General features: G+C 39.6%; 3 protein-coding genes and 1 long non-coding RNA gene across 6 annotated transcripts in view; 3 read left to right on the forward strand and 1 right to left on the reverse strand.

The window, feature by feature from the left end:
* LOC143493304 (uncharacterized) overlaps window positions 1-6317 on the forward strand; it is a 40620-nt gene extending 34303 nt beyond the window's left edge. Inside the window, exons 7-8 of the long non-coding RNA XR_013125385.1 lie at window positions 3681-3755; window positions 6225-6317. This is a non-coding gene — a long non-coding RNA (uncharacterized LOC143493304). The remainder of the gene's footprint in view (window positions 1-3680; window positions 3756-6224) is intronic.
* A 75-nt stretch (window positions 6318-6392) lies between these two features.
* fam32a (family with sequence similarity 32 member A) lies at window positions 6393-8696 on the reverse strand. Its single transcript, XM_076991655.1, has 4 exons — window positions 8544-8696; window positions 8020-8161; window positions 7674-7727; window positions 6393-7201 (listed from the first exon to the last, which is right to left on the reverse strand). The coding sequence occupies exons 1-4, from the start codon at window positions 8615-8617 to the stop codon at window positions 7133-7135; spliced, it is 339 nt and encodes a 112-aa protein (XP_076847770.1). The 5' UTR covers window positions 8618-8696; the 3' UTR covers window positions 6393-7132.
* Window positions 8697-8980: 284 nt separating this feature from the next.
* Window positions 8981-10162, forward strand: mrpl54 (mitochondrial ribosomal protein L54). The gene is made up of 3 exons (XM_076991634.1): window positions 8981-9168; window positions 9496-9652; window positions 9762-10162. The coding sequence occupies exons 1-3, from the start codon at window positions 9033-9035 to the stop codon at window positions 9892-9894; spliced, it is 426 nt and encodes a 141-aa protein (XP_076847749.1). The 5' UTR covers window positions 8981-9032; the 3' UTR covers window positions 9895-10162.
* A 913-nt stretch (window positions 10163-11075) lies between these two features.
* Window positions 11076-19504, forward strand: malt2 (MALT paracaspase 2). 3 transcript variants are annotated; one of them, XM_076991631.1, is made up of 16 exons: window positions 11076-11606; window positions 12229-12411; window positions 12554-12720; window positions 12944-13074; window positions 13450-13594; window positions 13710-13894; window positions 14128-14224; window positions 14399-14443; window positions 14916-15119; window positions 15317-15494; window positions 15837-15911; window positions 16006-16133; window positions 16337-16486; window positions 16902-17059; window positions 17167-17304; window positions 17391-19504. In XM_076991631.1, exons 2-16 carry the CDS (start codon window positions 12275-12277, stop codon window positions 17823-17825), a joined length of 2373 nt encoding a protein of 790 aa, XP_076847746.1. In that variant the 5' UTR covers window positions 11076-11606; window positions 12229-12274; the 3' UTR covers window positions 17826-19504. The 3 variants fall into 3 exon arrangements, with proteins under 3 accessions (XP_076847746.1, XP_076847745.1, XP_076847747.1); XM_076991630.1 differs by having other exon boundaries at window positions 12246-12411; XM_076991632.1 differs by lacking the exon at window positions 11076-11606 and having other exon boundaries at window positions 12275-12411; window positions 12585-12720.
* The last annotated feature ends 361 nt before the right edge of the window (window positions 19505-19865 follow it).

Below are 19865 nucleotides of genomic sequence, written 5' to 3' on the forward strand. Positions count from 1 at the left end.
AGTGGGCCAGGATTCCAGAGATTTTCTAATTGCTTTGAGACTGAGATTTGTTCATCTCCACAGATATGTCAAAACCTCGTATTCACATTGGGCCGGTTAAACAGTGATGAATAACACCTCTTATGGTCGCATTAGCCTCTGAATGGCAGGCTTAAGCACTGGCATCATGTGTCATTGCTCAGCAAGAAGATAAATCTCATTATGAATTCTTTGAAAAAGTCCCTATTTTACTGCACTTTGGCTTCAAGGACACCAGCTAGTCAAAACATGGAGATGTGCCCCAATGTGTCTGGGGTTTGGTGTCCTGACTTACAGGATATTAACATAAGCCAAATGCATTATATTAAATATATAACGTATATTTTGGCAGAGTTTCCTCTCATTATAAGACTGCATGGAAACTCTGGAGGCCAAGTGATTACTGGTCACATATGCTTTAAAACGTGATGAAATCTTGAAAACTCGGCACAGCTGTCCTGTACAGGATGATTGTCCTGGGACGTGCACTAGAGAACAATGTAGCAGAACACCGTTCAGTACAGAGAGTGCTAAAACAATGGCTCCGTCACTCGTGTGTGTTCAAGCAAGTCCCTGAAGTCACGGTTTACCACGTAGTGCCTGAACATGCGACTTTGATCCACTTCCTGTATCGCATTCCAGGGGGCGGGGTTTCACGGGAGCTGACATCAGCCGGCAGGAGCGCAGGCCGCTGTGTTCGTAGGACTCGGTGTCTGAAAATAGCCGTCGACTTTAGACTGGACAGACCAAAGAGGAGAGACCTTTGTTGACATTGGTAGGCATGAATAATTCTTAATTCAGACACTACAGCAAAACATGTCCGGGTTCCCTGAGAACTGACTGCTGTTAGAAAATTTAAGGCAAAACAAAATGCAGCAAAGCTCCTTGATGCTGTGATTGTGGGATAATGAGTGATGTTGTGCAGTGCAGCACAGTGTACGAGTACTGAAATCAAATCACATCAAAGTTCATTTGTCACATACACAGTCATTATGGAAACAATTACCCTCTCATGCCATACAGAAAAAAACTGAATCCTGTTTTTTCTCAGTGTTCACTTCAAATGTTCTATACTGTACCATACTATATACAACACAATTAGTTAATCATTAATATGAAACTCTCTTTTTCTAAGTATTCCATGTTATCAAGATCAGTCCATACTTACATCGTCTAAACATTTCATAGCATTACTGTAATGTAGGAATAAGTCAGGATTAGATTTCATGCAAACAGATGTAAATTAGCAGATCTAAAATAGCCAGCAGAGCAATGTGATTACCCCATCACTGCTAAAATCTCATGTTATCATGAGCTAATATATGACTGTACCACTGTATAAGGTCTTTCAAATGTAGACTTTTTGAAAAAGAGGCAGACATACAAAAGGCAGGTGGCACAGGGCTAAAGGACAGAGCAATCTGTCCAGCAAAACACCCAGTTAAATCAGGTCAATCTCACGCTGAATCAGGCACGTGACAGCAAGGGAAACGCAAAGCTGTGCAGAACTCCAGGATTTGAATTAGAGGACCCAGTAAAGTGCTTTTAGTATGGGCTCTTTTATAGGCCTGTAGCATTTCTTCAAAGCAAATGGATTTGATCACATTGCTATGTGCATCCTGACACAAAACGCACGACTCTTCACACAAGTACATATGGTGAAGATGTACAGTTTACACCAGGCTGCTGGCTGGAGATTGTTATTCCTGTAACTGGAACATTAGGTGTTGATGGACTGAGGAATTTTCCCATATGCCCAAATATACATGGATCTTACTGGCCCTCTACATTTGCTTTCTTCAAAAGCAAATTATAGATTATATACTCCATATGGTTCCTATGGACTTCAGTTAAAAAACACAAGCCGTATGGAAACAAACTGTCACGTTCAATAGCCACAATCCTCCAGGGTTCCCTTTTTCTCCTCTAACTTGATCATTTTAAAGAACATGTGGCCAATGTCCATTTGCATTAGACAAAACAAAAAAAGTTATTCAAAAGAGTGAGTCACCCAAGCATTTCTATCATGCTACAAGGAGCCCCTAGTCTAGACAATGGATCTAAATAGCTATTTCCACTCTGCCAAAGGATCCTGGAAAATGAGTGTCGTCTGAAGCATCAAACACACACGAGCTGCCTGAGGGACTTGTGAGACGAAGACATTAAAAAGGGTGAAAGAAGAGAGCTTAATGTTTAAGGCTTGTGTGTGGGTAATTGATAGGCAGAGTCTGGCTGCCTTAACTAGCTGGTGGAGGAGGGCTGTAATTTAGATGTGAGCCGCCCCCACTCTCAACTCATCATATAGATGTAGCAGTAAGACAAATGAGAGATGGGTCCTTTAGTCACACACACACACACACACACACACACACGGGCACACAGGTATTATAGGACATTTCTTTCAGCAATACAAGTACATGTATCAGTTTTCTGCAAGGGCATTTCAAAATACACTGCATCAATCAGTTACATAATCATAAACAAGAACACCCAACACAACCATATGGCTTTTTGTAATTATGCAAATAATAAACTAAATATAATAAATACAACATAAAATAAATAAAATTAAATAAATGTAAAAGTGGAAATGGGGCATTCTTACTCTGTGACTTCCTCATTCAGATGGAAACGTCATGCCAACTAAAGGGTACATGGCAGATACTTTATACAACATCACCAGCCAACTGTGGCCCAGCGAGTTTGTTCAACCCATGTGCCAAAGGGGTTTTAAGTAACACATAAACCCACAGATCTAAGAAAATGTAATGGTTTTCCTCGGTTTTCATCTGCCTGTGGGTAGTAATTATGCTGTTATGATTCCCATCTGTGTTTGATATTTGGATGTACATGTCCTGTTTCTTTGATTAATAACCAACCATAATTAAAGAGACATGAGGTGTGTCATTACTGAAAACTGTGTTGAGGTCAAAGGTAATTGAGTAGCAAAAGAAAACAGGCCCAGCATGCCTTGCGATGAAGCTAGCAAACCCACAACATCAGATCAGCAGCGGAGCATTACCAGTGCTCCAATATTCAAAACCATCCCAGAATTCATAGAGATAAAGAAAGAGACCACAGATCTTAAGATGAAATGATGCTTGCTCTGTCCTTTATTGTGGATCTCTCTTAAATGTCATCCTGTTAGGAATTTTCAGTCTAAAGATGTTACTATGAATCCTGTTGTCACATGACACATGAATATCACATGAATAAATAAAATAATTTTATTTACATTTAAGTTATGGTCAGTGCTGTATCAGTGTTTGTTATGACTTCTTTTGCAGCTGTGTGGAACAGTGTGGGGGATCATTTGCTCACATGTTCTTTATTAGGTTATCCTTTGAACGCTTTAAAATGGCAGTTAGCCAAAGGCACAGAGCTTAAACATAAACAGTCAGAACTGATGGAGTATGTTTGGAATCCCAGTGGGCAATGCGTATTCGTCATCAGCCGACCCTGTGCTGCACAGGTCAGTGACAACACTGGCCCTTCCCTTCATAAAACAGGTTGACATCATAGCAATCTAAGTACTTGCAAGCTAACATATTTTAGCCTCTGCTTTTTTTTTGCTTTGCAATCCTTCTAAAAGATAACATCACTGTCTGCATTTTGACATCTCCCTCATGTAATTCAGAGTGTTTGCTGTTTCCCTGCTTTAGCGAAACTCCTTTGGTCTGATGTGCAAAGAACCTGACCTCTCCCTCCATCTAAGAAGGCCAGTGTCGTCCATGAACGTAAGCTATGTCCCCAATTCATTAGAATTTCCTCCTTGCTCAGTTAAAACAACATAATATATATTTTTAAGTACATCTTGATTTTTTTTAGAAAATAGGCTGTGTGTGTGTGTGTGTGTGTGTGTGTGTGTGTGTGTGTGTGTGTGTGTGTGTGTGTGTTGTGTGTGTATGTGTGGGTGTGTGTGTGTGTGTGTGTGTGTGTGTGTGTGTGTCTGTACTGCCTCCGGCTAAACAGCAATGAATATCTTATTAGCTATAGTTAAGATGGTGTGTTTGTCAAGTCTCTTTGCTGTATAGACTTATACCATCTGTTTCCTGATGGCTAATATTTTCATTTATTGCATGCAGTTCATTATAATCCAGAGCAGCCATTTTATAAGGACTGTAATTACTTGTTTCACAACACAATTCTTCACTACAATGGACTGGACTAAAATGTCCCAAACTAGTTCTGAATCTCTTCCAGACAACAATTAAACCCAAACTAAAATACTAAGGCAAGAGTAGAATACTTGAGTCTGGAACATAGACTTATCTGCACCTACACAATCCTTTGCTCATAATCTAATCTCTTCATCTGACAACCTGTCAATCTCTTAATCTGTCAACATGGAGAATGTTATCAGAAAAGCCACCACGTCAGTGAAACAGATGTGACGTTGGGACAGTGTTGTGACTACAGGCTGATGGAGACATTGCCCGTTCTCCTCTAGTATTCTAACACCGCAGTTACAGAACTTTCATTACATCTGCAATTTCTGACTCCTGATTAGAGACCATGAGTGGTAGTGCATCTTGGGTGGTGGATGCAGGAGTTTAAGACAGATGTCTGCAGCTTCATGGTGGGGACACGACATGTGAAGAATGTACAGCACTCACTGGAAATTGGTCACTGTCTGTATTGTAAATAATAGTTGTAAAATCAGGGGAAAAGAATTAAATGTATTTGACCAACTGTCTGAGCAAACTCTTGATTTAAATCCAGGAAATTGCACCTTTTACCAATGGATACAATGAACAATTAGTGTAGTGCATCATAGCAGTCCATCATTATGGAAAATGGAAAGCATGTTTCACATATTAAAGCCAAGCAGTTTTCATGCAGTGAATTAACTGCAAAGGCTATATGGTAGGATATATTATTGCAAAGTAAGAGATAACAATTTGTCAATAACTGAGAAAAGCATTAATAGCATATCATATATATCTTAACCATCTCCAAAGAGCTTTTATTTTGAAAGGTTAGGATTCGACACTAACTCTTTTTTCCTTTTCAAATGACTAAAAAGCAACTCACACTACAAATCTTTGAGATAAGATGAATATAATACGCATCAAAGAGTTACAGCAAAATGGCAATTCAACATAATACACTCACATTTTCCCAGATAACATCAAAACTTGTTCATTATTATCAGAACCACATGGGAAAATTTGTCATAGTCTAAGTCAAAGCACTTCTTCTCACCAGGGCAAACTGCTGCAAAATAATTTATTACAATACTAATTAAGGAACTAGACAAAAAAAGAGAGAAAATTTTAGGCCAGGGACACTGTCTCTTGAGAGTCTACATCACTTTCTCAAGACATATCTCACCACTAGGAAAATGAACCCCACCATTGCAACATTGGATGCCAGAGTTTCAAAGATCTCACCTGGCAACACCTGACTATGCTATTGCATATTGTTATCCTGAATCTTTACTTTCTTTGATTTGGGGGACTATACATTTAATATTCCACATCCTGGACTAGATTTGGACCATGAATAAAATTAAAGAGGAAAATCAACTAAAATGTAATAGTCCCATCTCCGAGACCCATGTAAAGCTCAAGCTTAGTGTAAAAGATTTTTTAAATGCGATTGGTGCTGAGATTAATCTATGGTCTAGGTGTAGTCAATATCCAGGAAACCAGCCCTATATGAATATTAACCAGATATTAGCACAGTTGTTATTCATTTCTGAGAAACTGATTGATTTACACAAATATCAAATTGTCACATTATACATACTGATGATGGCTTGTGTGGTCTACAGAACCATTCCAATACAATGTTACTAACAAAAACGGGCTTTAAATGGAGTGAGGCACAATGTAAAAATGACCAATCTTTACAGATCATCAGATAGGATTGAAATCTAGCCAGTTCAACGTAGACACATGCACTTGTGAAGCTTATGTGGTAGTCATAAAGCATGCTACATATTAAGACCATGTACTCATTTTGGTGTCCCCCTGACTCAGTGTGTGAGACTCCATTAATAATAATGATGAGGTCTGTGTACTACACTGCACTCAACAAGAATCTAGTCAAAGCTCGCTGGACAGTTTATGTTGCACTATAGATCTAATGGCGCCATCTGGTGCCAAGTTACAATCAATGCACTTGACAATTTCATATTGCTGACACCATATCCCAGTGTATGGTCTAGAAATTAATCTCTTGGTTTGGTTTCTTTGTATTAGATGTACCTGTTTACTACACAACTGTACAACAACAGTGTCTGCACGTTCGGCTGCTGAAGTTCTAGACGTTCATAGGATCGACCGCAGTAAGCATACATCATTATACCTCATGAAGTAGGTCCTGCAGTTTTTGAATCAATACAAATCAGCGAAACACCAGAGACCATAGAAAATTAAATGAAACAATTTAATGTTACAATGCACAGCCTGGGAAGCTACTTTGTACTATTCTACCTGAACACTGTAGTTAGCTTTACAAGAGCCAATATGATATCCTGGGAAATGTTCAGTTACTTTACATTTGCAGAACTTTAGGATCTCAGTACTTTGACATACAAGTCATTCAGTATAAACTACGATCAGAATACACGGCACAAATTAAACAAAAGGATACATTACAGAAGCATAGCACAAATAATTTAATAGACAAAATGTAATGAAGAAAGTGACATGAAACCTATATATATATATATAGAAGAGAGAATGTCTAAAATTAAAGTTTCTAGCATATACTTCTTTATAAGCCAGAATTTTCAAAAATATATATATAACGTAACAGAGCAAGAGATGCCACACCACACTCTTAATATATATCATGGTAGAATATTATAATACCACTACAAGGTTTTAACCACCCACAACAGCTCAGGGACTGCCATCAGACATGCTTCAACTTAACAGAGAGCACAGCAAATTCACACATAGTACTATTATGATCTGTATTGTCATCATTAAAGCCTCTGCAGTTCTAGCAACAAAGCTACCCTGCCAGATGCTGTTAGGTAAAGCTCTAGAAGCAAGATGCAATTGTTTACATGACAGCCTCTCAATTTTACAACACGAAGGAATGAATCTATGAATCCTGCATTGACTGAAATCCAACATGTATGATCAGTTTGAATCCTCCATCATTTAGTCCAGCTGACTTTAGGGATATCATAATGCTCCGTCAGGGTGTCTAGATGTCTGTTAAATTCCTAGAACAAGAGAAGATGCATCATTATTACCAAAGCAATATATTATTCAACATTGTATGCAGACAATCTCTCTCAATAATTTTCATATTTTCCATTTGGGAAAGGCTCAAACTGCACATGTGAAGAAGTTGTGCAATAACAGATCGTCATGGCAACCCCTCAAAACGCCATATTTCTACTGTGTTCTTACTTTCAGACATACTACATATTCAATGACCATTTTACAAATTTCCGAGGATAAATACACCAATAAAAAAGAAATGTGGCAGATTATGCTGGGGGCAGACTGATTAATTCAGCACATATCAAAGCTGTGGCCCTCAGCATACATGCTTTTAAATATTACACACCAGCATGGCAACGTCAATAAGAGTACTTAGTGACTCAGTGTGTCTGGTTAAAGGTGTGATGGAAATCTTCCTCAAAATCTAAACCTTAAATTAATCTGAAAGTCATGAAAATACATTCTTACCTCAACTCTGCGTTTGTGTGTTTTGGAGGCTTTGGTCAAAATTCTTTCCATTTGCTAGTGAAAATTATGAAAGAAGAAAACAAAACACTTGAATAAAATGTGGGAATGTCACGAACAACGATTACAGTGGCGACAACAACAGCAGCTACTTCTGAAGGAGTTGAGGATCTAGAGGCTGAGCCTCCGTTAAAACTATTGAAGATACACCGTGTTGCCTGGATTCAGCGCTTGGACTCACCAGAACTGGCTCATCACAGACATCTGCTTTATCGCGGAATAATGTCCGTTTAAATGTTATTAAGAGGTGTACATACCCGTTTAAATGTTATTAAGAGGTGTAACATACCCGTTTCTCTTGTATCTTGTCAAATGCCATTTGTGCTGGCGTCCTTTTGTCAACATAGACTTTCTTTTTCTCCTCTTCGTCGTTTTGGGCGGTCAACACTTGTTTCTCCAGGCGTTTTCTTTCCTCGTCCTTCTTCTTTTTCCTGTTTAATTGGTATTAGAGTTACACACGTCACGTTTATTGCACACCACAAGTTTACTATTAGACCACACACACACACCACACGTTTACTATTAGACCACACACACACACACACACACACACACACACACACACACACACACACACACGTTTACTATTAGACACCACACACACACACACACACACACACACACACACACACACACACACACACACACACACACACACACACACACACACACACACACACACGTTACGTAGTAGCTATGCTAACATGCTAGTCCCAAGGCCCACAGTTGAGTAACTAAACCACCACGACGTTCACACACGGCTGCGCTTGAGTAAACATTTGAAATTCACACTAGACATTTGAAGTTATGTACTTTTTACCAGCCGAAACCTGTCCAATTCCTTTGAGTTTTAATGAGCCTTTTTGGACAGACGAATATTCCGCCATCTTCTCAGTCTCTTCTAGAACACACGGACCGGAAGCTGTGGTGATATTACACACACGGACCGGAAGCTGCTCTGATATTATACACACAGGTTGACCGCTACTGCCCTCTAGTGGAGAGGAATGCACTACATTTGCTAGCAAATAATTATTTTCATATCAGATGAGACGCAGTCATTGTCAATGAATAAACAATTAGCTGCTGCTGCTTTTCGATGCTGACTTGTTTCTGCAAATGTGTATGTAAACCTATATTACAAAAATAAACCTATATTACAAAAATAAAACTATATTACAAAAATAAACCTATATTATTACCGCTATCTCAGCGGGTACAACACTGCGCAAGCGCAGTACCAATACTAGCGCGAGCTCGTCTTCCCGGAAGTGTGGCTGTAACAGCATGGTGTAGGCTCTTATGAGAATGTCTCTTAGTAACATATTGAATCATTTTAGGGCGGCTCGTTTCCCTCTTTTTAATTCACACGCTGAATTTTGTACTTACTTTTTTTTCAACAGACAGCTCCAGGCTCGAGGATATGCTAAGAAAGCCAGTATGGTTTATCTTTATTTTCCATGTTTTATTTCTTGGGCGCTTGCTAGCTAGCTAAGTTGGTTAACTAGAAGAGCTCAGCCAGTCCTGACCTTGGATAGCAAATAAGGGCAGACGTTGAATCTATAGGTTATTTACCGAATAAATGTATGAAACACAACTAGATATAGACATTGCTTGAGACAGTCTTTTTTATTTGTTTTCGATGGTCATCCGTTCATACAAATCCAATCATTAAAGAATGTGTAACCTCTAAATTGCAATAATCCATACAGTTTAGACTAGTATACCGAAGTGTATTTTTATTTCTGTTTGTGTCTTCCCCCAGCTACCAAAGGGAAGGGTAAAGGTATGGTGAAGGATGTCCTCAAGGGTCCAGAGGTGTGCAGAGACCCTGCAAAGCTGACCTCGTATGCTGTAGGAGTAAACATATACAAACAGGGAGAAGATCCACCACTTAAACCCAAAGAGGAATATCCAGAATGGTAAGAGTAAGGAATGTCAGAAAACAACGGCATTGCCTTCAGTGATTGCAAATTGTAGAAGCAATGTTAAATGTATGAAAGTCACCTAAATGCTGTTTGCCATCTCCAGGCTGTTTCAACTGAACCTCGGCCCCCCTACGAAACTCAGTGAACTGGACCCTGAAAGTGAAGAATACTGGAAGCGTTTAAGGAAGGAGCACATATGGCGTTACAATAGACTGCACAAAGGCAAAAGCTTCTGAGGAACTTTGACAAGACGCTACATCCTTGATGAATGTGGGAATTACAAACTTTAATATGTCCTTGTTGCAGCAAGCTGCTTATTTGAAGTGTTTGAAATCTCCCCCAAAATTTTCTCTATATTTTGACCACCTGTACACCTTATTTGTAATATAATAACCTGTTAATGGTTTTGGTATTGTGCTGGTTCTGTGAGTCTGGCCTGGATTGGCCAACATTAAGCCTATTGGTTTCTTTGAGTTTAAATAAATTAAGTTCTTTTGAGTGTAATGATTGTATTGTACAATTTATTCAGAAATGCTAGCAACATTCTCACTTTTATGCAAAGTTGTTACTTGATTAGGGTAAATTATAACAAATATCTACAAGTCATACAGTAGCCTTATACTGAACTGCTTAATGTTGTATATTAATAAGAAAGTATCACAATGTATTTCTGCTTTTTGGTTTAATGTACTGTTTTAAGTTTTATGCCATATTTGTTTAGATAAATTAGTTTATTAAAATATTTTTGTTATATAATCTCGCACAAGTGGTACATGTTTTCTAGCTCTGTTTAAACGTTCACCCCAAAACACATCTGATACCATTTAGATGGGTCAGATTTTATATTGATGCAGTTTTAACATTTTAATACCAATGACAGTTTGGCAAATTAATTATAATTAATTTGTGAATATTATTTGCATGGAAACAAATCCAAACGTTTTTCATCGCATTTTCGTTGTGATTCTGTCCATTTTCTTCGGGTTTGCAATATGTAGGCTACTTAGTGCTAGAAACCACTCCCATCTTTTGTCATTAGTTTTTGCTTGTTGGCTAATGCGTCCGTGATGCGTTGTTAGTTGTTGATCCATGAAGATTAAAATAATTAGTTTTCACTCTTTTCCAATAATAAACAGCTGTGTACAACACTCAGAATATGCTCAAACTAATATAGCTCGACGAATGTTGAATCTGTCAGTGTCCATTTATATCCACAATCTTCAGCAAACTGAACGTTTGCTTAGCAACTGCGAATATTTTTGCGCAATAGGTGCGACTACTGGCGTTTTTCTCACAGTAATTGTGATTTTAAAATGTCCGAGCTGCATAGAAATCGTCCAATAAACATCCTCCTTAAAATGGATCAAACATTAAACAAGGTGAACTCCCCCATTCATAGCACTCTGAAAATGGGAGAAGTGCACTCAAGAGCCACTGCGTTGGACATGAACAACTCACGTCTGGTTCAGATCTATTACTCTCTATTACTTTAATCTATTACTCTAATCTATTAATCTAATCTATTACTCTAATCTATTACTTCTCTTTGACATGCGCGCCTGCCCATCAGTCTTGTGCCCTTGTACAAGCGTTTCTGCTATAGGCTGATAGAAGTTGAAAGTAAAACCTGGTTATTAAGTTCGGAGCTGCAAGATGGGTGTGCATGCAAATATGTGTTAGAAAGAGGAACTACGGTGCGCTACAGTTAAAGAGTGGCTGTTAGGACTCACTAGAGATTTGCGGACTTGCAGTTTAAATCTTTCATATCAAGATTTTTGAGTTATAATCCTAAGAAAAGCCGGTTGACACGTTGTCAGAGCAGCAGTAATTAGAAACAAATGCATTACTTCCTATAGAGAGATCGATGCGACTGGAAGATACACAGAGTGGGTTTTAAAAGCGCAGTACAGGCCTGGATATACTTCCTGGAAGACCCTTTACTGTACAGGTAGTCGAACTACAATTTTTATATAGTTTACCCTATGGTTATGAAATGATCAACGAGCTTTCAGCTTTTATTACATTTTAATGTAAAACTTAAATATGCCTACTATTCGCAGTCAAATTAGCACAGGCAATTTTGCGATACTGTTGCTATAAGTTATAAAGTATTGTTTGATATTTACTTCTTTATTGTTCCTTTCATTTTAAACGGTGGATCATTAACATTTAACACGGAAAAAAGGAAAAAGATGGACATTTTCACTCTTTACTGACGCGCGAGGTGTAGTTACAAACGGAGCTACATCCATCTGTTTATTTGTGTAGTCCGGGAAAGCCCACATACTGGTGTCTCATACAAAAGGATTAACACTGGAGCCTTGGCATTGTCAGAATCCAGGCGTAATTCCCCCACTGAGTTCTTGCTTATTGCGTGCAGTTTAAATTACAATGATCGATTTTTGACACACACACACACACACACACACACACACACACACACACACACACACACACACACACACACAAGCAAAAATATCAGTTCAAAAAGCTACTCAAGAAATATGCAGTATATATTCAGATAGAGGTCCTTCATCAGTGCTGCATGCAGTGTGCTTTTAAATTTCCAGGCTTTTGAATTTCTTAGGCAGGATACTGAGAGAACTCTGCCGAAATATGGAAGACTGGAATGTGGGCTTGGAAACCCTGAGTGAGGTTGCTTTAAACAACCTCGCTGACATGCTTGACAATTCAAACTGTGGCTGGAGGAAGTTGGCAGCAGCAGTCACTGACCAACCCCAGTTCCGCTACAGGTAAGACATCCCGTCTCAATTGAAATGACGTCCTCACATGCAATAGGGAGACAGCCTCAGCCTAAATTTGTGATTTTTGCTACTGGCATGGAGACGAGAGGTTTGTGTTTCGGCCGTGCATGAAGTCTTTTCCTCTGTACAGTGAGAAGGAGCTGACGAGTTGCTCCCTTCAGGTTCTCAGTGCCAAGGGCAGCCCTGGACGTTACCTGCTCAGCTTGCTTACACACAGGCAGTGCTCCTTGACTTTCTTGCTACAGTGCCTCAGGAAGATAGAGCACCACGAAGCTGTGAATTACCTCACCACATGTGGTAAACACACACGCGTGTATATACACAGACATACGGTCTGTGGTCAAATCTGTTTGCACTGTAACACGTACAGCGCAAACCCCAAACGCGTATATTCAGACAATGCTGCAGAAAATTCGAGTTTGAACGTGTTATTAATAGAAATAATGGCACACAGAACACAACGCTCTGTCTACTTCATTTATATGTATGTATTTATTGTATTTGTTTTTTATCATCCTAGTGATGGTGCCAATTGAGATAAGGGAGCATCCACAGAGTGTTCAGGTGCCTGAGGGGGGCTGTGTGATGCTGAGCTGCAGAGCTGTGGGACCACTGGGCCTCACCTACCAGTGGTTCAAGAGGGAAGAGGAGGTCTGAACAAAGCCCTTTCAAAGCTCCCATGTATAGGATATATTTGGCTTTACAGCAATATGTAAACAGTGCTAGAAAGCAGAGAACAGCCCATCATGTAGTATATATACATGTGTTAAAAGAATATCTGGGTGCAGATTAAATAAAATTTTATACTTATTTCTTCATTATTTTCTTTTAAAACTGCAATAATATATTTATTATATGCAGTCAATCATCAAATGTTTCCCATCCTGTCACCTGAACTTGAGTGAGGTGGTCTTTGGAAAGAAGGATAAATACATTCTTGGTCCTGTTTTTGGAAACTGTGTGAGGTTAGAGAGCTATTATGGTGCCTGTTAAGGTTAACATGGTGTCCACATGTGTGCTGTGCAGGTACCTGGTGGTAATGCACCAGATCTCATTCTGAATTCGATTGGTGCAGCACAGGAAGGTCATTACATCTGCCGCGTCAACGCTGGGGAGAAGTGGACCTTCAGCAGATGGGCTCAAGTGCGCTTGATCAACTCGGCTGGTGGAGGTAATATGCTAGACGCCTCACTAAAAACCGACAACTGAAAAGTTACCGTTTTACTACCTGCTCCTCGAGTAGATACGGCTCAGGCTAGGTGCTTGAATCTTTGATTGTGTTGCAGGCTCTGGTGTGATCTTCCCCTCAACAGCCAGTGGACTATGGATAACGAAGCAGCCCAGATCGCAGACACTCTCAGAGGGGGACATGCTCCTTCTGGAATGTTCTGCACAGGCCAACCCTCCCCCCAAGTTTCAGTGGTGCCACAATAAACGTCCAATTGCAAAGGCTACTGGTGGCATCCTGAAGGTCCCGCACATTCCCCATCATGTGCACACTCCAATTAATATATGCTGGAAGTTTGTGTGTGTGTGTGTGTGTGTGTGTGTGTGTGTGAGAGAGAGAGAGAGAGAGAGAGAGAGAGAGAGAGAGAGAGAGAGAGAGAGACTGATTTTATGCAACACATTACAATTCAGTGAGATACTGCTAATATAAACCTGGTGATCATGTCATTCACACAGTATATTTAATTATATTTTCAGGTTCCATGTTTAACCACAGCAGACCGAGGGATTTACTCCTGCAGAGTTTACAATCTTTATCATGAGATATGGAGTGATCATGTCCAAGTAGAAATAGGTAGGAATTCAAAATCAAGTTATCTACTTCCAAATCTCCTAACAGAAGTTTAAAAATGCAACTTTTTTCTGATTAAATGAATTCTATTTAAAATGTTTATGGTGTGAGTCACCCAACATCCAGCATTATTCTATGAACACAACAGATGGACACAATGGCATGTTTCCCATCCAGGTCCTGGATCTTCCACTGATACCTCCTGGAAGACGGTTGAGGAAGGTAACTTCATCATCACAGCCATAACAGTGTCAGTCAGTTTTCCTATTTCACTTGATGTCTTTATAGCACCTTTGTGGGAGTGCATACAGATCAGATATCATCAGTGCACTTGCATGACTTGCATGACTTGCATGATGTCTGTGGTGTATAGAGGATGGTGTGGACTTCATTCTCAACTCCATTCTGCATTCCCATTGAAGGGACTGAAGTAGATGACATTGTACATGCTGAGAAAGGATTCAAACACAGCTTGTTAAAATACATTTGATTCATATGAGAATTATTATTATTATTATTATTATTATTATGGTGTTTAGAGTATCGTATATCCTATCATCCTGATATACAATAATCATCCAATCATCCACAGTGTGGTGACAGAGTATGTAAACATGTCCAATGAAAGAAATGAAACACTGAAACATCTTCTTAAATTGTAAAAAAAGACAGACTTTATGCCTGTGTCTTTCAGCCACAGATAAGGTGGCTCTGCTCATCGGGAACATGAACTATCTGTACCACCGGCAGCTGAGAGCTCCCATGGCCGACGTGTACGAGCTGACCAACCTGCTCCGGCAGATGGATTTCAAGGTGGTCTCTCTGCTGGACCTCAACTGGCATGAGATGCAAAGAGCTGTCACCGAGTTCCTTCTGCTTCTGGGACGTGGCGTCTATGGTATGTCCTCGTTTCTTCTCTGGGAACTTGAAGGACCTTTGCTTAGTTTATGTAGTGGATCAGGATCAAATCGTTGAGCATCTCATTTATATGAACTTTCAAAATGATTTAGGTTTTTCCTAAAGTAACTCTAAACATGACTTGTATATACATTTTCCTTTATGGCTGCCTACGTCTGGCTTGTGTGAATGATGCAGGCCTGCTCTACTATGCTGGTCATGGCTATGAGAACTATGGCAACAGTTTCATGGTGCCTATAGATGCTCCTGTCTCGTACACCTCTGAACACTGCCTCTGGGTGCAGGACGTCCTGCAGCGTATGCAGGAACGCCAGACTGGGCTCAATGTGTTTCTGCTGGACATGTGTCGTAAGAGGTGCAGTTATACGTAATAATATTTACATAATAACTCTTGACGCTGTTATCCCGTAGCACATGGTCTTTTCTCATGCAGTTATGCCCTAACGCTGCTATGTGATATGTTATGTGTCATAACAATTCCAGTTCTTTAAAAGGCTACATTGTAAGCAATGCATTTATCTTTGGCAGTAAAATGCAGTTTGGACGGGTTGCATAAGAAAAACATCTGCTTTTAGAAAACATGTGTATCGTGTTAAATCCACAATCTTCAATGCCAGTGCAAACTATATTAAAATATATGTACAATATAAGCCTTGGTCAGTGTGTTCAGTCTCAACTGTTATTGTTATTGTTACAGAAATCTGAATGATAATATAATCCAGCAACCCGGACCCCTGAAAGTGACGGCCAACATTGTGTTTGGCTACGCAACGTGAGTCTCACATGCTTCTCAGGAAACTCCGTCTCGACAAAATCTGCTGCTACGCTAAACAAATAGGAAACCTGTGTTGCACTTCAACGCGCAGGTGTGTGGATGCTGAGGCCTTCGAGGTGAACAAAGACGACCTGTCCAATGGAGTCTTCATGAGTTTCCTGAAGAAGAGACTGATGGAGCAGGAGAAGGTGACAGTAGTGCTGGACAGAGTGGCTGAAGGTTAGGGGCTGTTTCAACTTCTGCTCCTTCAAACTGAGCTTGTTCTGTTATCAACAACATTCATCAGCCCTTTGACTGTTACTCACTATCACTCTCACCAAGTTCCTCACCAGTGTGGTTTTGAAACGTATCTCTGTGCTCATGCTTGAAATCTGAACTATAGCTACTGCGTATGGAAGGTGATTGAATCCTTGCGTTTGCAGACATGGGTAGGTGTGAGCTCACCCGTGGACGTCAGGCCCTGGAACTGCGCAGTAACCTCTCTGAACGACGCGCTCTGACTGATCGGATTCAGACCCCTGACTGTCCAGTTATGGCCTCAACACGGAACTTGCAATGGGCTATTGCACATGGTAAGCTATCTTATTTTTTATGACATAAAAAACTCTTGTACCAGTTTTATTGCTCAATCTGGTGTAATATGCCTTATCATATATTGAAAACACATTGATAAACCTTTGGTATTTAATTGATCAAAACACCTGAAACTGAATACTCATCATATAGGAATGTTGTTGGTGTACTCAGTGATATCACCTTCACTGAAAGTAAATAACAATTGACAAGCAAGACACAAAAAATAGTATATGTAGTATAAGTAGTATATGTAGTATAAGTAGTATATGACTGTTTCATTGCAGTCAAGCAAAAACAGGCTCCTTATGGTTTATTTTAATAAATAATTTGTCTATCTGCTTATTGTATGCAGTTGTAAAGAAAATTTACATGCAGTGTTGAAATGACTTGACATTGCTCACATTGTGACAGTTCTACCAGAGAGCCGTGTCCTTCACTTCGACTGTGGTGTGAAGGTGCAGTTGGGTTTTGCAGCAGAGTTCTCCAACATAATGATCATCTACACCAGGATTTTGGAGAAACCCACAGAAATCTCAAGATGCTCTGCTCAGCTCTCAGACTTCACCGAGGTGCTTTAAATGTCCTTTCCGCGAATCGAATGGCCTTAATATGTTCCCAGTCTCTTAACAGTTGCTGTGAAGTTACTTTTGCTTTCATTACCTGCTGTGTTTCTCAGGGCCCAGAGATGGACCTTAAACGTACTAATCAGGAGAGTCTGAGAGATGCCGGGAGCTTACTGTTGTCCATGGATGAGCGGCTACCGCAAGAGCAACCTAGACTCTACACTCGTCTCTCTGCTCTGCAAAGACTCAAGGTCAATGTTGTTTGCCATGTCTGTGTCTATATTATTAAACATTAAACATGGTTTGGTCACTTCATTTGTGCTAATTTTATCCATAGAGTGAGCTCTCCTTCATGGTTAGCCTGCACTACCAGTACAGCTGCCTTGATGAGGAGGTTCAGGAAAGGCAAACGGTGACTGTGGGCAAACCACTCGTCTCAAAACTAAACCTCCACGAGCAACAGCGACTCCGTGCTCCTGCTCCATCTGCACCCTCGTCTGATTTTCACATACATAGCTTGCCAGAGTCCTCGTCGTTTGCTGAAGAGATGACGGCAGAGTTGCCTTCTTTCGAACCTTTCATGACTGAATCGACTGGGTCCTATGATTACACACACAGAGTTTTATCCTCCAGTCCTGGCGCCAAACGAAATGAACCTGAAGAGACCACCAGCCCAGAGTTCCTCGTGCTAGAGGAGCCTCTAGTCTCTAAAAGTTTGTCCCTTGATGATGCCAACAAACCTATCAAATTCAGTAACTTTTATTCCTTCTAGCGTATGTGTCTAATATTACCTCAAATATACTTTATTTGTTTGTTACAGGTAATTGCTTTACAGTTGTGCCATTAACTTTATTTTGTCCAAACACCTGTTTCTAGTGTGCTAGACTTAGGTAGGCCACTCTGGGCTACTGCAAGAGCCTCCTTACCTCACTTCCCAAAAGGACCATTAGAGATCTGGAACTGATTCAGGATGCTGGTGCTAGATCGTTAACCAGGACAATGAGCAAAATACCTCCAATCTCACAGTTCTCAGACCCTTATGCTGGTGTCAACTACAGGGCTGACGAGATTAATGTTCATACATCACTAAATGGATCAGGCCCTACATCTCAGACATGACGATGGAGTAGAAACCCAGCTGACTACTAGGATCAATGTGTACTAGTCAGCTAGTAGTGTCCACATCTGGAACAACACATAATGGGGCAGCTATCAGTTACTATGCTCTCAGATCCAAATGTGAGATTTCATAGGTGTCCATATCATAGCCAATTTTAAATTCAGGCTGAAAACGTTTGCATTTGATTAAATTTCTAGGCTGTGCATTGCATGCATTTTTGTCTTTTAAAAAATGTGTTTTTATATTTTAGATATTTTTATTTAATCTATTTATACTATATATGTTTTTTTATTTTGTTTGCCACAATTGGGATGAAATGTCCTGAAAACAAATACACTTGCCCTCCCTTTTCTGAGGTAGTAATGTATTCAGGCTTACATTTTGGTCCAAAGCTTTGCAATGATGTCTGCAACGCCAAAGATAGTTGAAATGTTTTGCAAGAGAATAATTTTTTCTCCATGTAAAGTAGCCTGCTTGTTAACTGAGGAATAATAGCCTATTTTATTTGTGCTGAAATGTTGAGTAGCACAACGTAACTCAGTTTCTCGTAGCGGTGATCTTCCGTAGGTCACATGTTGTGTCTGTAAGGCATTTTAGGTTTCTGTTAGACCAACATACTTTTTAATTCATAAATTCATTGAGTCTTTCATAAGTGGTTTTTTTTCTTAAAGAATGTTTTGGAAAGTTTTTTTAATGTTTTAAAACAGGTACCAAATACTGAAACTGAGTGGTGTTTTCTGAATGCTCAAAAAAACTGATCATCACACTTTAAGCAGTTTTGGCATTGCATTTTATATACTAGTGCTAGTTTTAATAATTTATCTGTCCTAAGTAAGCTTTTTGAGGAAGGCATGAATTGTGGTCTTGGAGACTGATCTGTAGCTATGACATAATATGCCAAGTTTAAAATGCAAAGTTGAATCCTAATTTTTAATGTAATTTACAACTCATTAGATTCATGCCTCATGAAAATAATCTGTAAGCACTCTGTAAGTCACTAACTTGACAATTATTTTTGGACATATTGAATGTGAATGTTTGTGACCTAGTCTGCGTGAATGAATTGACTTCTCAGTCACTGTAAATTGTAATTTCTTGTGTGTTGTGTTTGGTCTGGTTTTGCTTCTCTTGGTTTGTCTCATGTAGCTGTAGCCTTGGCCTGTTACGTTTTGTTCACTTTATTGAACTGCTCATTCTGGTTTTCCTACTTTCACTGTTTTCTCGTCTACACCTTTGTTCAAACTGTATGTACTGGTTTACTGACTGACCCACACCTATTTGGCGACTAAGATTTTGGATCTCTCCTTTGTTAATAAAGCCTTTCACTTTTATCTGTCCGTGTTTGGTTGGTTTCTGGTTTCTTCAGGTACACAACATCTATCGCATCATGATAATCATCATCAATGTCTATTGTATGCTGTGTTTTGTACAGCGTCTATTGTGGAATGTCAATGGTAGTATCTATTGCACATCCTTGTATATTATGCAGATTCTGTTCTGTGTGTGGTGTGTGTACTGTGATGTGGACCTTTTGCTTACGTTTTTACCGTATGCTGTTTAATGCCATGATGAAACTGATTTGACTTTAAAGTCCATGACAGCCCCGATCAGGATGGAACTTCTATGGTTAAAGATATGTATTAAACCTCAACACATTTCATTTGTGTTTGTCTCAAATGAATGCTGCCATTT

The sequence above is a fragment of the Brachyhypopomus gauderio genome, unplaced genomic scaffold (assembly GCF_052324685.1).
Source record: "Brachyhypopomus gauderio isolate BG-103 unplaced genomic scaffold, BGAUD_0.2 sc84, whole genome shotgun sequence".
Lineage (NCBI taxonomy): Eukaryota > Metazoa > Chordata > Actinopteri > Gymnotiformes > Hypopomidae > Brachyhypopomus > Brachyhypopomus gauderio.

Bases quoted from the DNA above. Each gene is read 5' to 3' on its own strand.
- fam32a (XM_076991655.1), bottom strand. From the start codon at position 8,617: ATGGCGGAATATTCGTCTGTCCAAAAAGGCTCATTAAAACTCAAAGGA. The intron at 8,162-8,543 runs GTACATAACTTC...CCAATTAAACAG, and splicing joins CAGGTTTCGGCTGGTAAAAA to GAAAAAGAAGAAGGACGAGG. The intron at 7,202-7,673 runs GTAAGAATGTAT...CTCTTGTTCTAG, and splicing joins CACACAAACGCAGAGTTGAG to GAATTTAACAGACATCTAGA.
- malt2 (XM_076991631.1), top strand. From the start codon at position 12,275: ATGGAAGACTGGAATGTGGGCTTGGAAACCCTGAGTGAGGTTGCTTTA. The intron at 14,225-14,398 runs GTAGGAATTCAA...TTTCCCATCCAG, and splicing joins TCATGTCCAAGTAGAAATAG to GTCCTGGATCTTCCACTGAT. The intron at 15,912-16,005 runs GTGAGTCTCACA...TTCAACGCGCAG, and splicing joins ATTGTGTTTGGCTACGCAAC to GTGTGTGGATGCTGAGGCCT.
- mrpl54 (XM_076991634.1), top strand. From the start codon at position 9,033: ATGAGAATGTCTCTTAGTAACATATTGAATCATTTTAGGGCGGCTCGT. The intron at 9,169-9,495 runs GTATGGTTTATC...GTCTTCCCCCAG, and splicing joins AGGATATGCTAAGAAAGCCA to CTACCAAAGGGAAGGGTAAA. The intron at 9,653-9,761 runs GTAAGAGTAAGG...TGCCATCTCCAG, and splicing joins AAAGAGGAATATCCAGAATG to GCTGTTTCAACTGAACCTCG.